We start from the raw sequence: 12,414 nt of genomic DNA, 5'->3' as shown, positions 1-12,414 counted from the left end.
GGCCGTTTAGTGTATATGGATCCAACATTGTTAAAGCATAAAAAACAGATTAAATAAATGAATAAATGACCTTGATGAACCTTCAGTTACTTTACCCCCTGGGGTGGAGTTCAGAATTTAGGTAAACCTTGGTATGGTGCCAGTATTCTGAACATGACTTTTAACAGGTTTCTAACATGATCACATGATTCTTAAAGAATTTAGAGAATCTGTCTTGCTACAAGATACTACAATACGTAATTTAGTATAAATGAGTTAAAAGTGCCAATATAAACAGGACTAGTTTGATAATACTTATTACAAAGTACATGGAACAGTGGTCTCTGTGCTAAGGTTGAGCAGAAAGCGTAAATGTCACCTTAAAATCAAAACTAAAAATTAATAAATATAACAATAAATGAATTACCTGGACGTTAAATGCCAGCAGTAGCGTCTGTCAGGCCGATAGGTAAAAGCAGGATGGAAGAAATGGAAAAGCTTCTTGTTTTTGTGAGGATTCTGGTCGGTCCTAAAATATTAAAGAAGAAGGATGAGGTTTCAATGGGGGTTAGTTCACCCGCCGGACCAACGCGGGCTACTGAATGTCCTTAGGTTTCCGACGTGTGTGTTTGAGATTGTAACCTGATGTGTGGATGCTTTTATTTCCCCTGACATACACATACTCAGGTCATTTATCCCGGATATGAATGAGTCCTGAACACTTGGAGACCTGCACACCTACACACTATATGGCCAAAATTACATGGACACCCCAGTACCCCATAAGCCCTCCCTTTGCAGCAAGATCGACATTCATATTTATTCCAGCTAACAGACAGACAGAATTGTTCGCACTCCACCCTGTAGACTTCAGTTTAGCATACCATGTGTATCAAGTATAAGGAAACACCTATTAGCTGCAGGCTAACATGAGCAGAAACCTTCAGTTCCTCTACCCCAGTTTCATCCAAAAATTGCAGCCTGAGGTGGAGTTTTCCCAAAATATAAGAAGAATATAAACAGACCTTCATATGGTGCCATTATTCCGATCATAAATAATAGATTTATACCACAGGATGTTTCTTAGTTGACCCTGGTTTGGACCTCACATTGATATAGTGTGTTTAGTTGACCCTGGTTTGGACCTCAGATTGGTTAAGGTGTTTAGCTGACCCTGTTTTGGACCTCAGATTGTTCTACAGTAGTGTGTTTTAGTTGACCTGGTTTGGACCTCAGATTGGTAAAGGTTGTTCAGCTGACCCTGGTTTGGACCTCACATTAATAAAGTGTGTTTTAATTGACCCTGGTTTGGACCACATAAGGAACATGGTCTCAAGATTCCAAACCGGCCGCCATCCAGCCTGGAAAGGCTCCAGACCTATCACAAACATGTCTCAAATAAAAACATATATATACACTAACGGTGAATTATTGTATAAACCAATGAGTGCAATTAGGAAAAATTTAAAGCACTTGCTTTGTACACAGGGATCAGGAACCTTTCCCAAACAGTCCCCACAACATCAGCCACACCTGTCAGCAATGGGTGTGGTTGACACGCCTGATCTAAGTAAACAGGACGGGTGTCCGCATAATTTTGGACACATTCTTGGATGCTTGGGTGCTGATGTTTTTTTAATAATCATGTCATTTAAGTATCTAAAACAGTGCATTAGATGAAAAAAAACATACAGAGATTTTTAAAGCATTCAGCACGTCTTCAATTTACAACAGGGCGAATGACAGGGTGCGTACGTGTCACTTTTGAAGGAATGGCTGGACGTGGGCTGACATGCCTGCTGAAGGTTCATCAAACAGGTTGGATAGCTTGAGATTATCCAGCACAAACACACCTACTTCTTGCAGCTTAAAACCCCATTTAAAGTTTTTACAGTGCTGTGCAGTGCAGGATTGTGGAACATTTTCCATCTGAAGAAAAAATATTCATGTTTTTTAATCAGACTGTATTGGAGACTTTTTGAAATTGTACATCACAAAGCTGTTGTATTTAAGTCCATTTTTATCTTTCTTCCCACCAACTCTATCAGGAACATCAGTACACCTGGTAATTTGTGTGTTTCTATGCATTAAATCATACAGACACAGGACGCGATCGAGTACATGACGTTCTCAGCTGTATCAATCTCTATAGTTATGCAGAATAAATGATCAGATATGATCTAAGAAGCAAGAAGATATGATCTGGGATGCTGTCCACAGTAGAGTGAGCTTTATATCTGCCATGCAAGAAAGAAACTTCGGCTCTGGCATTTTCTTTATCGGTGCAATTACCTAGCTTAGTTTTTTTCTTTTATTGTGCAAAGCAGCGTCTATAACCAGGGTGATTTGAAGCTCGCTGAACTGTAAACGCGAACATCATGTTCCAGCAGCTTTCAAATCATGTCATACCTGTCTTTTGTTTTGTAAGAATTTGATAAGAATCGGGAGGGTTGAATGCGGCACAGTTCTAAGTGTTGTTCCTGCCGCTTTCAAGTCATCGTGTGACTGTTTTTTAATGACCGCTGGCTTCTCTATAATCGTTCTTATCCCTAATTTGGGGTGGCACAGTGGATCAGTGGGTAGCACTGTCGCCTCACAGCAAGGAGGTCCTGGGTTCGATCTCCAGGTGGGACGGCCCAGGTCCTTTTGTGTGTAGAGTTTGCATGTTCTCTCTGTGTCTGTGTGGGTTTCCTCCGGGAGCTCTGGTATCCTCCAACAGTCCAAAAACATGCTGTCAGGTCAATTAAAAATACAAGATTGTCCATGACTGTGTGTTTGACATTAAACTTGAACTGATGAATCATAAATCCTAATAATTAAATAAATATCCCTAATCTGAGTGCACGTGAGGAAATCTTGTGAGGCGAGGCTGTTCGGGGGACCAGTTTAACCGCTTTTACTAACAGTGCTGTTTAAGGATTTCTTTTGTTGTGTGTCTGCAGCTGTACCATGACTGCTGTTATCTGTGAGACTTTTCGGACCAACTTTTCCTCAGAGTGCATGTTTAAAACGTGATGCATTTGATATAGCGTTTACATATTTACATTTTTAATATGCTGACACTTTGTTCACTTTATTTACACTTTTTTTGAAGGCACAAAGTCATAAAAACACATTGTGCGACAGTCAAGAAAAGTAAAGAATAAAATCTTAGTTCCTGAGTGAGGTTTTGGGTGTGGTGGTGTAGCGTTAGCTTTTACACTTCCTGGATTTTGCGGTGTAGCCGCTTGGCCACGCCCACTGAAACACAAAAATCCAGGCAACCAAAAAACTTGCAGCACCGGTTACGTCACAGCGTGTATAAAACAGTGGGTGTTTGTGCGAGTTTTTGGGTCTCCGCTTCTATCAGACGCACATCCAGGTAGGTACAGAGCTCGGATTGAGTTATTTTATTTGTGGACACTTTAATGTTTGGTTTTTTCCTTTTTAAAATCATGCACTGCTTGTTAGGATCATCAATTTGTTTGATTTTTAGCGTTTTTCCCTTTTTTATTGGTGCATGTCACTTTAAAAGAAAAAAAAATAGGTGCATTTATGTATTTTTAGGACAAAAACACATTAAAATTGTTTTAAATTCTGGTCTGTAGTTCTTTTTTAAGCTTTAAACTACTTTTATACACCAAACCATGAACCTCTTGGACATCCTGTTCCAAACCATAGCCATCATTATAGTTATACAGTTGGACCCGACTGTTCTGTGAAGTCTTTCCACAGGATTTTGGACCGTACCTGTGGGAATTCGTGTTCAAAAAACCCTGGCTTGCAAGCAAAGTTCTGTGGTACTCATGCAAATTTAGTTTCTTCTGCACCAAACTCGCCCCAGGATTAACTTTTTAATCTTTATTGCATTTGATTTGTCCATGTTGGAACAGGACCTTTCCTAAACTGTTGCACAAAGTTGGAAGCCTCTAACTTAGCCAGAGAGTGAAGGGTGTGTCTGAAACATCTGATCTCAATCATTTGGGCGGTGCCTACATACCTTTGGCAACACAGTAAATATAGTATAACAGTTCTTGTATCATCTAATGTTTTCGGGTGGCACCGGACCCACCAGGGCCTTGATCGGGATGAAGCGGTTAGTGAAATTGAATGGTGAAATAAATATGTCATTATAGTTTTATACAATTTAGGGCGGGGCAGCTTGGTGGTGGAGCATGCATCCTCCCTTTTTACATGCAGTTACTGAGTGTCAGGAGTTTGGTATGTTCTCCAGAAGTCAGTATGAGTTTCCTTTGTATGCTCTGTTCTCCGGAGTGGCTGCTTGAAGCTGCTTCTGTGTGAGTGTGTGGTGCCCTGCCTTCTATTGAAGTTTTTCTGGGTGGTTCCAGGCCCACCTAGACCCTGGTTGTGATGATGCAAAATGTGCTGCATCATACTTTGAGCTTTCTGTATGGAAATAACCACACGCTGATATATAATCCTACATTCCTTTGATTAAAGGGCTTATCAGGTGGAACCAGACTTCATTAAAGGTGCCGTCTGTGATTTTAATCTGAATTTTTTTGGCTCAGTTCTGCCCAGAGACTTGGTCTCTGATTTTTCCTGGCTTGTGGAACCAATCAGCACAAGGAGGTGTTCTGCTTGCCTCTTATAATGTTTAAAGGCATTCGAGAATGTATTCGGGGCGTGGCCTTGACAGGGACACAGACCGGAACAAAGAGCTCATTTTTATTATTATTATAATTTTTTTATAATTGTTTCTTCTTCCAAAACCACTGATGTGACCTTTAATTTTCACCAAAATGGTTTAACCTGGTAGAAAAAAACATCCACTAATAATTACTGTATGTATTTTTAGATTAAAATCCGTTCGTTTTTCAACTTTGCAGGCTGAAGTTTCCTCACAAGGGGGTGCTGGTATGCCTGGCATCATTCTAAAATATTCTAACCTCTAGTGGGGCTAATAAAACATGTTGTATCTATTGTGTAGATGGCTATCAGGGTGGTACAGCAAGTGTGCCAGTGCTGCACAGGTCCAGGGTCTCAGGTTCCGGGTTCAATCCTCACTCTGTCACCTCACATTTGTCAGTAAATGGAAGAGGCTCGGACATTAAAAAATACAGAATGTAGGAATGTGTGATGTCCCAGATTTATTAGGGTTGCTCTGGATCTATTGTGACCCTGACCAGGATGAATCAGGTTGTTTGTTTGTACAAGCAAGGCTATATACTGTGTGAGTACGTAGTAAGTAGATAATGCAACATTAAAACATACATTCATCACAAAACCAAATAGTACCACGTATATATTTTGTGTGATTTATTTCTTTTTTTTATGTGTCCACATACTTTCGGCTCATTATTTCACTCTCTTCCTGCAGATCGTTTCCATCATGGCTTTCATCAGCGAGTTTCTCAAGCAGACCATGTATCTGGGCGCGCCCGAAGCCGTTGTAAGTTCCTGTAACCTTTTCTGAAGGAACGGCTAAAAAAAATACAACTTTTTTTCTACGGATGGAAAAACTGAACATCAGAGCGAAGGAGGGAGGAACGAGAGAGGAAGGGTGGGGGTTCGAGAGGCAGGGCGAATTTCTGACTCAGTTATAAACTTATGACTCAGAAGAGGGCTTGTCTGCTCCGAAAAAACAAAGTTTTAACTGTTTGGGTACTTAGATGAACCACCACTGTTCGTCTAAAGCGAATAATCCCAACTGTTTTGGTGACTGGGTCCCAGACAGTGTGCTAGATAGTGATTTAGCCAGTAGCATCATAAACTGTAAATCTACATGTTATTAAAACTAGATTGTGTCTGAATTTAGTCGTATTTAACTCGCTGGGGGAGGAAAAATTCCAGCTCCACACAGCAGCACAACTTTGAGATCTGTGAGACCCTCAGCTAATTAATTTTAGCATCTGTTAGCATGTTGCTCCACTGAGCTGTCTTATAGATCCGCTTCTGTCCTGCTCTGTCTGTCAAATTTCACTTTTATATGCTGTATGTACAGTAGATTTTTAAATACAGACCACTTCTGTTTTTATTTATTCATCTATTATTTTATTTATAATGAACACGAGTATGTGCTTAGCTAATGGTTTGACTGCCGTGGTCCTGTAGCAACTGCTACTACTGTCACTTAATAGTCATTAGAAATAATAGTAGCACAACTGTAGAAATATAGGTTTGCCCAGCTAACTTAGCCTGCTAACAGCCACCTCAGGTTAACAAGCCAGACAATAAACTCACCGTTTATAAATTTTTATGCTCTCCAAGCACAATTTGGAAAGTTAAAACGGCACTTATCAAGCTGGAAGGTCCAGGATTTATTTTTGAAGTTAGCCACAGCTTAAATGCTAAATCATGGCTAATGTGGCTAATGGACCACAAGGACTGTTTATTTTTAAGTGAAATCTTCCAGTCTCAACCTGATTCGACCGTGTGTAATCTGACCTGGGTTTAACAGTGTTGCTTAGATAAAAATATTAATAATGAAATAATATCAATATTGAAATAAAAGCTAGAAAAAGTTTGCTGCCGCTGACCTCCACTCCTGACCGAGGAAAGCCGTGACGAACACACATCCCCTCCGACACATGTGGAGTAGCCAACTGCTTCTTTTCACCTGCTAGAGACAAGTTCGTATGGAGTATAGCGTAACAGTATTGCATATGGAGAGTCACGCACTCCCGTTATCCCCCGTCGCTGTGCAGTGCCATCGATCAGCTAGCAGAGGGCATAATTGCATATTGCATTAGTTATAAGGAATCCCCTCCGGCATCCAACCCGATAGACGAGCCGTTGTTTGTGTAGGTGTGTCATGAGTTTGAGATGTCAGCACTAGTGTGTTTTACTATTGCACCAACTGAGTCAATTGCAGTGTCGCTGGGCTCAACGTCATTGTTGCGACTTTGCGTAGGAAAGGAATATTTGACTGTCGTCGTTATTATTAAACGTGAATGCAGGGTTTGTATTGTTAATCTGGTAGCTAAAATATTCCTTTATTTGTTAGCAGAATTAGCACAGTTATCTCTAGTGCAAAACCAATAGAGCAAACTTACATCTTAGCTAATCGACTGCTTGTAGGCCGATTGGAAAATAATGTCATTTGTACTTAATAATTACTGGAACGTTCCTGTGATGCTCGGTTTGAATCACGTTGTGTCTGTGTTTTTGAGGGGTTTCAGGGAACGGTGTCGGCGTACCCTCAGTTTGACGCCAGCTCGGACGCAGCCGTTCTGGACAAAGCCATCAAAACAAAAGGTAACGACGTTTTCCCACCTACAGAAACGAAATCAAACACGATAACGACTGAGTAAATTTACTCTGAGTCATTAAGCTAACAAATGTAGGCTCGTTATATAAACTAATCATTGTGTGCACACATTACACTGTACTGTTCTCAACCGCAATGTGGCCAAAAGTATATGGACACCAAATTATTATCTTAATGGGCGTCCCATTCCAAAACCACTGGGATTCAAATGGATATTTCAGCCTCCAGTCTTCTGTAAAGGCGTATTACGGAATTGTGGGGTGTCCCTGTGAGAAATGGGAGGCCAGGCTTACAGTTGACATTCTAATTCTTCCCAAAGGTGTTGAAGCCAGGGCTCTGTACAGGCCACCAGAGTTTCTTCTTACCAAACTCATTACACCATGTCTCTATGGACCTCACTTGGTGCACATGGACACAGTTACCATTTCCAGAAATGTAAAGAATAAAGTTGATTTGAGTTTGACTCCTTCTTTCCAACTGATAGTCGGGTGTCTACTAATTTTTGGTCATACCGTGTTAACTGTTGTCCGTGTTCTGTTTCCGTAAGGTGTGGACGAGGACACCATCATCCAGTCTCTGGTGAAGAGGAACAACGAGCAGCGCCAGCAGGTCAAAGCCGCTTATCAGAAGGCCAGCGGAAAGGTAAAATCTCAGAAAGTACATGGAACAGTGGTCTCTTTGCAGGGTTTAAGTTGCACATGATATAAAATTTGCTTGACTGTCCGTTCCAGCACCAGTCAACATTTTGGAACTACACCACCAAAAAATCATTACATTACATGACCAAAAGTGTGTGGACAAGTGTTTTGGTGCAAAAACTAAACTGACTTAGGCCGCTCAGTTGGCGCAGCGGTAAAATACGCTAGCACACCTGAGTTGGGTTTTCGAATACATCCTATCAAAGCTCAGCTCTGCCACCTGTCTGGGTTGGGCGGTTAGGCAAGCCGGATCATGGGTCCTCATAACTGGTGCGATTACGACCCCTGCTGGCTGATTATTGGCTCCTGCACAGAGCTGAGAAATAATGCTGATCGGGGTGTGGCTCTCCATACACAGTGCTGACCGGTATATATGAACTCGACTCGTGCGGGTGAAAAATGCAGTCTGTTCTGAGCACGTGTCGGAGAGAGCGTTTGTCCGTTGAGAAGCGTCCTCAGTCAGCGGTGGAGGGTTGAATCAGTGGAGGATGCAATCAGGGAATCAGGGTAATTGGACATGGCTAGATTAGGGGAGAAAATGGGGGGGGGGAATAGAAAATAGAAGAAAAAAAAGAACCGAACTGACTTTGGCCAGAGCTCCATTAATTGCCAGCTTGTTGCTTCTGTTCACAATTTTATGAAACAGTTTGGCATTTCTTTTCAAATGGGTTAAAAACATGTCTCAGTTACCCTCTGTTTCTTTCTTTTCGGCAGCCTCTGGATGCAGCTCTGAAGGCGGCTCTGAGTGGTGAGCTGGAGGAGGTGGTTTTGGGTATGCTCAAGACTCCGGCGCAGTTTGATGCCGAGCTGCTGAAAGGTGCCATGAAGGTACTTCGTCTTTGAATTCGTATTTCTACATGCCAGCAAGTGTATTTTTACTGACTATTTCATCTTGCTTTGGGATGAGATGTGTCCAACTTTTGTGGCATTTGGCAGACGCCAAGGCGACTTACACTTTTGACTGAATACAATTTAAGGGTAATTGAGGGTCTTGCTCAGGGGCCCAACAGTGGCAGCTTGGCAATGAAGGTGCTTGAACTGGCAACCTTCTGATTACTAGTCCGATACTTCAACCACTGGGTGACTTCTGCCCTGTTTTGACTTGTTTGACACCCTTTCCTGGACTGGGAGGGCATACACCTACTCGCATAGAGCTCTGATGTACGCAGGAGCACGCTAGGTCCTCCGTATTCCTCCACCATTTGTCCATGTGCCTTGACTGTGCAGCAGGGGGTGCTGTTGCATCTCCAGTCATCTTGCAGCATAACGTTCACAGTGCTAGCTTTTTAAATTCATTCCATTTTGATCCGGTCGTGAGTGTTTCTCTTGCTTTGTCACTTTCTTCAGGGTTTGGGTACAGATGAGGAAACCTTGGTGGAGATCTTGGCCTCCAGGAGCAATAAGGAAATCAGAGACATCAAGGTCGCCTACAAAGAGGGTGAGTCTGACCTTAGGGTATCGTATGCTGTTCAAACAGAATCTGATTATTAACAAGGAAGGAAAAGTGATCCCATATATATCTGTAGAACCTTCAGTGATCTGGTACCAACGCTAGAAGAAATAAATACTATAAATATGCAGCTAAAGTGAGTTCGATTTCCCGCAGCCTTCAAAAAGGACCTGGAGGCCGACATCAAGTCCGACACGGGCGGAGACTTCAGGAACGGCCTTCTGTCCCTCTGCAAGGTGGGTGCACTTCTGAACACTGTTGAATCCTGCACGTTTTCATTCAATCTGTGAAACCAAACGATCATCTTTTTGCTTCTCTTGTAGGGCACCAGAAGCGAGGACAGGACCGTGCAGGAGGATCAGGCAGACAGGGATGCCAGGGTAAGAGAATAACTGAGCATTTTAAAGATCCCTCGTGTATCAAAGTGCTTATGCGGGATGTATCTGTCGCTTTAGGCACTTTACGAGGCGGGAGAGAAGAGGAAAGGCACCGACTGTGCAGTTTTCATCGACATTTTGACCAACAGGAGCGCTCCTCACCTCCGCAAAGGTAATTCATTAAAAAACTGAATAAAATCTTGTTAAAAATGTTCTTTAAGGAATTACCACCAAGAGTAATTTGGAATGAATGTGTACTGAACATTTTTATGTCTGCCTGCTAGCACAATAGACATTGTCCAGTTGTTGTGAACACTTGACCTGTACGAGCCTCTTGGGAAGTTCTGAGGATTTACAGGCTGATTTTTACAGTCCATGACTAACCACACGGTTCTTCCTGTTTGCCTTCCAGTCTTTGAAATGTATTCCAAGTACAGCAAGGTGGACGTGGCCAAAGCCATCGACCTGGAACTCAAGGGAGACATCGAGAACCTCCTGGTTGCCGTCGGTAAGACATTCAAACTTGTCCTGCTACCCAATCCTTTAAGCTTTGCATCGTGGTAGAATAATAGATGTCTGACAGGCGAGGTTGGTTCAATTCCAGACCAAAAAAAAAGGTCCATGGGAAGCGGCTGCACCCTTATTGTGTAAAGTTGAAGTGATGGATTGAATTTTTTTGCTGTGTTTGCCGCTCCCGGTCACGCCTGTTTTTGCACAAGAAAATTTAAGAATGATGTGTTGCAATGTGCAAACAGGCATAAAGTATTTCTTTTTTAATAGATCATATTTAATAGATAGAAACCATAATGATTGTAATTTGTTTAACTTTTAATGTTTAAATTTGTCAAATAATGTTTACTCTTTTGTATCCTCTAGTCAAATGCGCCGGAAGCAAACCCGCCTACTTTGCTGAAAAACTCAACCTTGCGATGAAGGTAAGCACTTGTCTTTAAGGCTCTGTGGGCCACTGTTTCTTAACTTCAGTCCCAACGGGCCCCTGTTAAGTTTATCAAACACACCTCATTCAGACCATGAAGGCCCTGAAATTATGGGCCCTCAGGATTGGCGCTGAGAAACATTGATGCAGTCCATCCACCGCTAAATGTCAGTAGGGCTGAATGTGTGTCTTTGTTTAATCTGAGTGCAGGGCTCTGGGTACAAAGGGAAGATCCTGACCCGCATCATGGTGAGCCGCTCGGAGGTCGACATGGCGCTGATCAAGCAGGAGTACAAGAAGAAATATGGAAAGACTCTGTACAAGGATATTCTGGTAGGTTCTGGTGATTGTTTTGCATTGATAAACATCAGACAAATGTATGTTGTGACGTGGGTGTCATAAAATATTGGAATGGTAAGGACGTTTCCACTGGGGTTCAGTAGAGGGGCCAATGCAGACTCCTTGAAGGCCAATGCAGACTCCAGCTTTCCATTCCCAGTTCAAAACGCAGCTCCCAGGGTTGAACGCTTTTCTCGGCAGCTACCCCCAACGTTCCTTATTTTGAGTAAAGTTGTGGGCACCGGATGCACACTTGAGCACAGTTTGCCCAGATGTAGAGTCTAGTGGACTTATTCCTTGCCTGGAGCAAGATTCCTCCAGATTCCTCCAACATCTCAAAAATACACTAATAACAAGAATAAGACTATGATGATCTTCAGTGGACTAGCGCAGTGGTGTCCTCTCCATGATAAAGCTGTTAATGCAGTTTTATTACAAGAATTTTTTGGTTATTGAGACATTTATTGCTTATCTTGTGTTTTTTCAGGACGACACCAAGGGCGACTACGAGAAGATTCTTCTGGCCTTGTGCGGAAGCGACGAGTAAAACTGCTGCAATTCTCAAGAAGTTGGAAATAAATCGATCTTTACACTTTATGCCATGGAACACATTGAAAGAATGAAGCTATGTAACCGAGACACATACAAATATAAATGTATGAGTGCCTTATCTGTGTGTCTGGTCTGTTTGCTTTCTTGCTTCAAGAATAAAAACGGTTGTTGGATTTGTATTATTTTGTCTAGATATTTTTGTGTAGACATATTGCTCAGTAAAACAAACTAAACACTGTTCTCTTAAATTGTCTACTATAAAATATACAGATCACAAATTCCAATTTTAAATAGTTTGAAAATGAAGAATTGGAACCTCATGGGTGATCTACATTTGACACATATTGCAATCAAGTCTTCAAGTTCTTAGAATAAACTGCACACTTGAGAAGTAAACAGCATGAAGTAAACTTAAAAAAAAAAGAACTTAAATTCTTAAACATATTAAAGGCTGTCCTGCTTTAGTCCATTTTAAGAAGGCAGGCCAGTGGGAGTAGTCAAGGGTGGCGTGACTGGGTGTGATGTCTGGGATGCTTGGCTAGACATGCTTGTCTAAAAAATCTGGGGAATGCTTGCAAACCCTGTTGTAAAAGCACCATAAAGAACATGAAGATCCGTAAACAAAACCATGTTCTGATTCTGTCTGCTTATTTACTTATTGTTATTTATGTTAATGTATGGAATACTGTGACCTGGCTTGTGTGTGGTTAAGCATGAACACTTGAAAACACCACACATACACACGGCCAATTTAATAACATATAGATAAACACATCAGCATAAGTTAACATTAGATAAACCAACATTAAGATAAATATTAATGGAACACAGATATTTTAGTATTAAAGCTATGGACAAGAAGGACTAATCCT

General features: G+C 41.7%; 1 protein-coding gene across 2 annotated transcripts; it reads left to right on the top strand.

Moving 5' to 3' along the window:
• The first annotated feature begins 3,309 nt into the window (after positions 1–3,309).
• On the top strand, positions 3,310–11,721 carry anxa1a (annexin A1a). Of its 2 annotated transcripts, none has more exons than XM_063018203.1 (13): positions 3,310–3,340; positions 5,300–5,371; positions 7,092–7,176; positions 7,737–7,831; positions 8,602–8,715; positions 9,235–9,325; positions 9,494–9,573; positions 9,661–9,717; positions 9,793–9,886; positions 10,127–10,222; positions 10,591–10,649; positions 10,862–10,984; positions 11,478–11,721. In XM_063018203.1, exons 2-13 carry the CDS (start codon positions 5,312–5,314, stop codon positions 11,535–11,537), a joined length of 1,014 nt encoding a protein of 337 aa, XP_062874273.1. In that variant the 5' UTR covers positions 3,310–3,340; positions 5,300–5,311; the 3' UTR covers positions 11,538–11,721. The 2 variants fall into 2 exon arrangements, with proteins under 2 accessions (XP_062874273.1, XP_062874274.1); XM_063018204.1 differs by having other exon boundaries at positions 3,314–3,340; positions 7,101–7,176.
• The last annotated feature ends 693 nt before the right edge of the window (positions 11,722–12,414 follow it).

This window comes from Trichomycterus rosablanca, chromosome 21 (assembly GCF_030014385.1).
Source record: "Trichomycterus rosablanca isolate fTriRos1 chromosome 21, fTriRos1.hap1, whole genome shotgun sequence".
Lineage (NCBI taxonomy): Eukaryota > Metazoa > Chordata > Actinopteri > Siluriformes > Trichomycteridae > Trichomycterus > Trichomycterus rosablanca.
The sequence above is the reverse complement of the archived record's forward strand: the minus strand, read 5'-3'. Positions and strand labels throughout refer to the sequence as shown.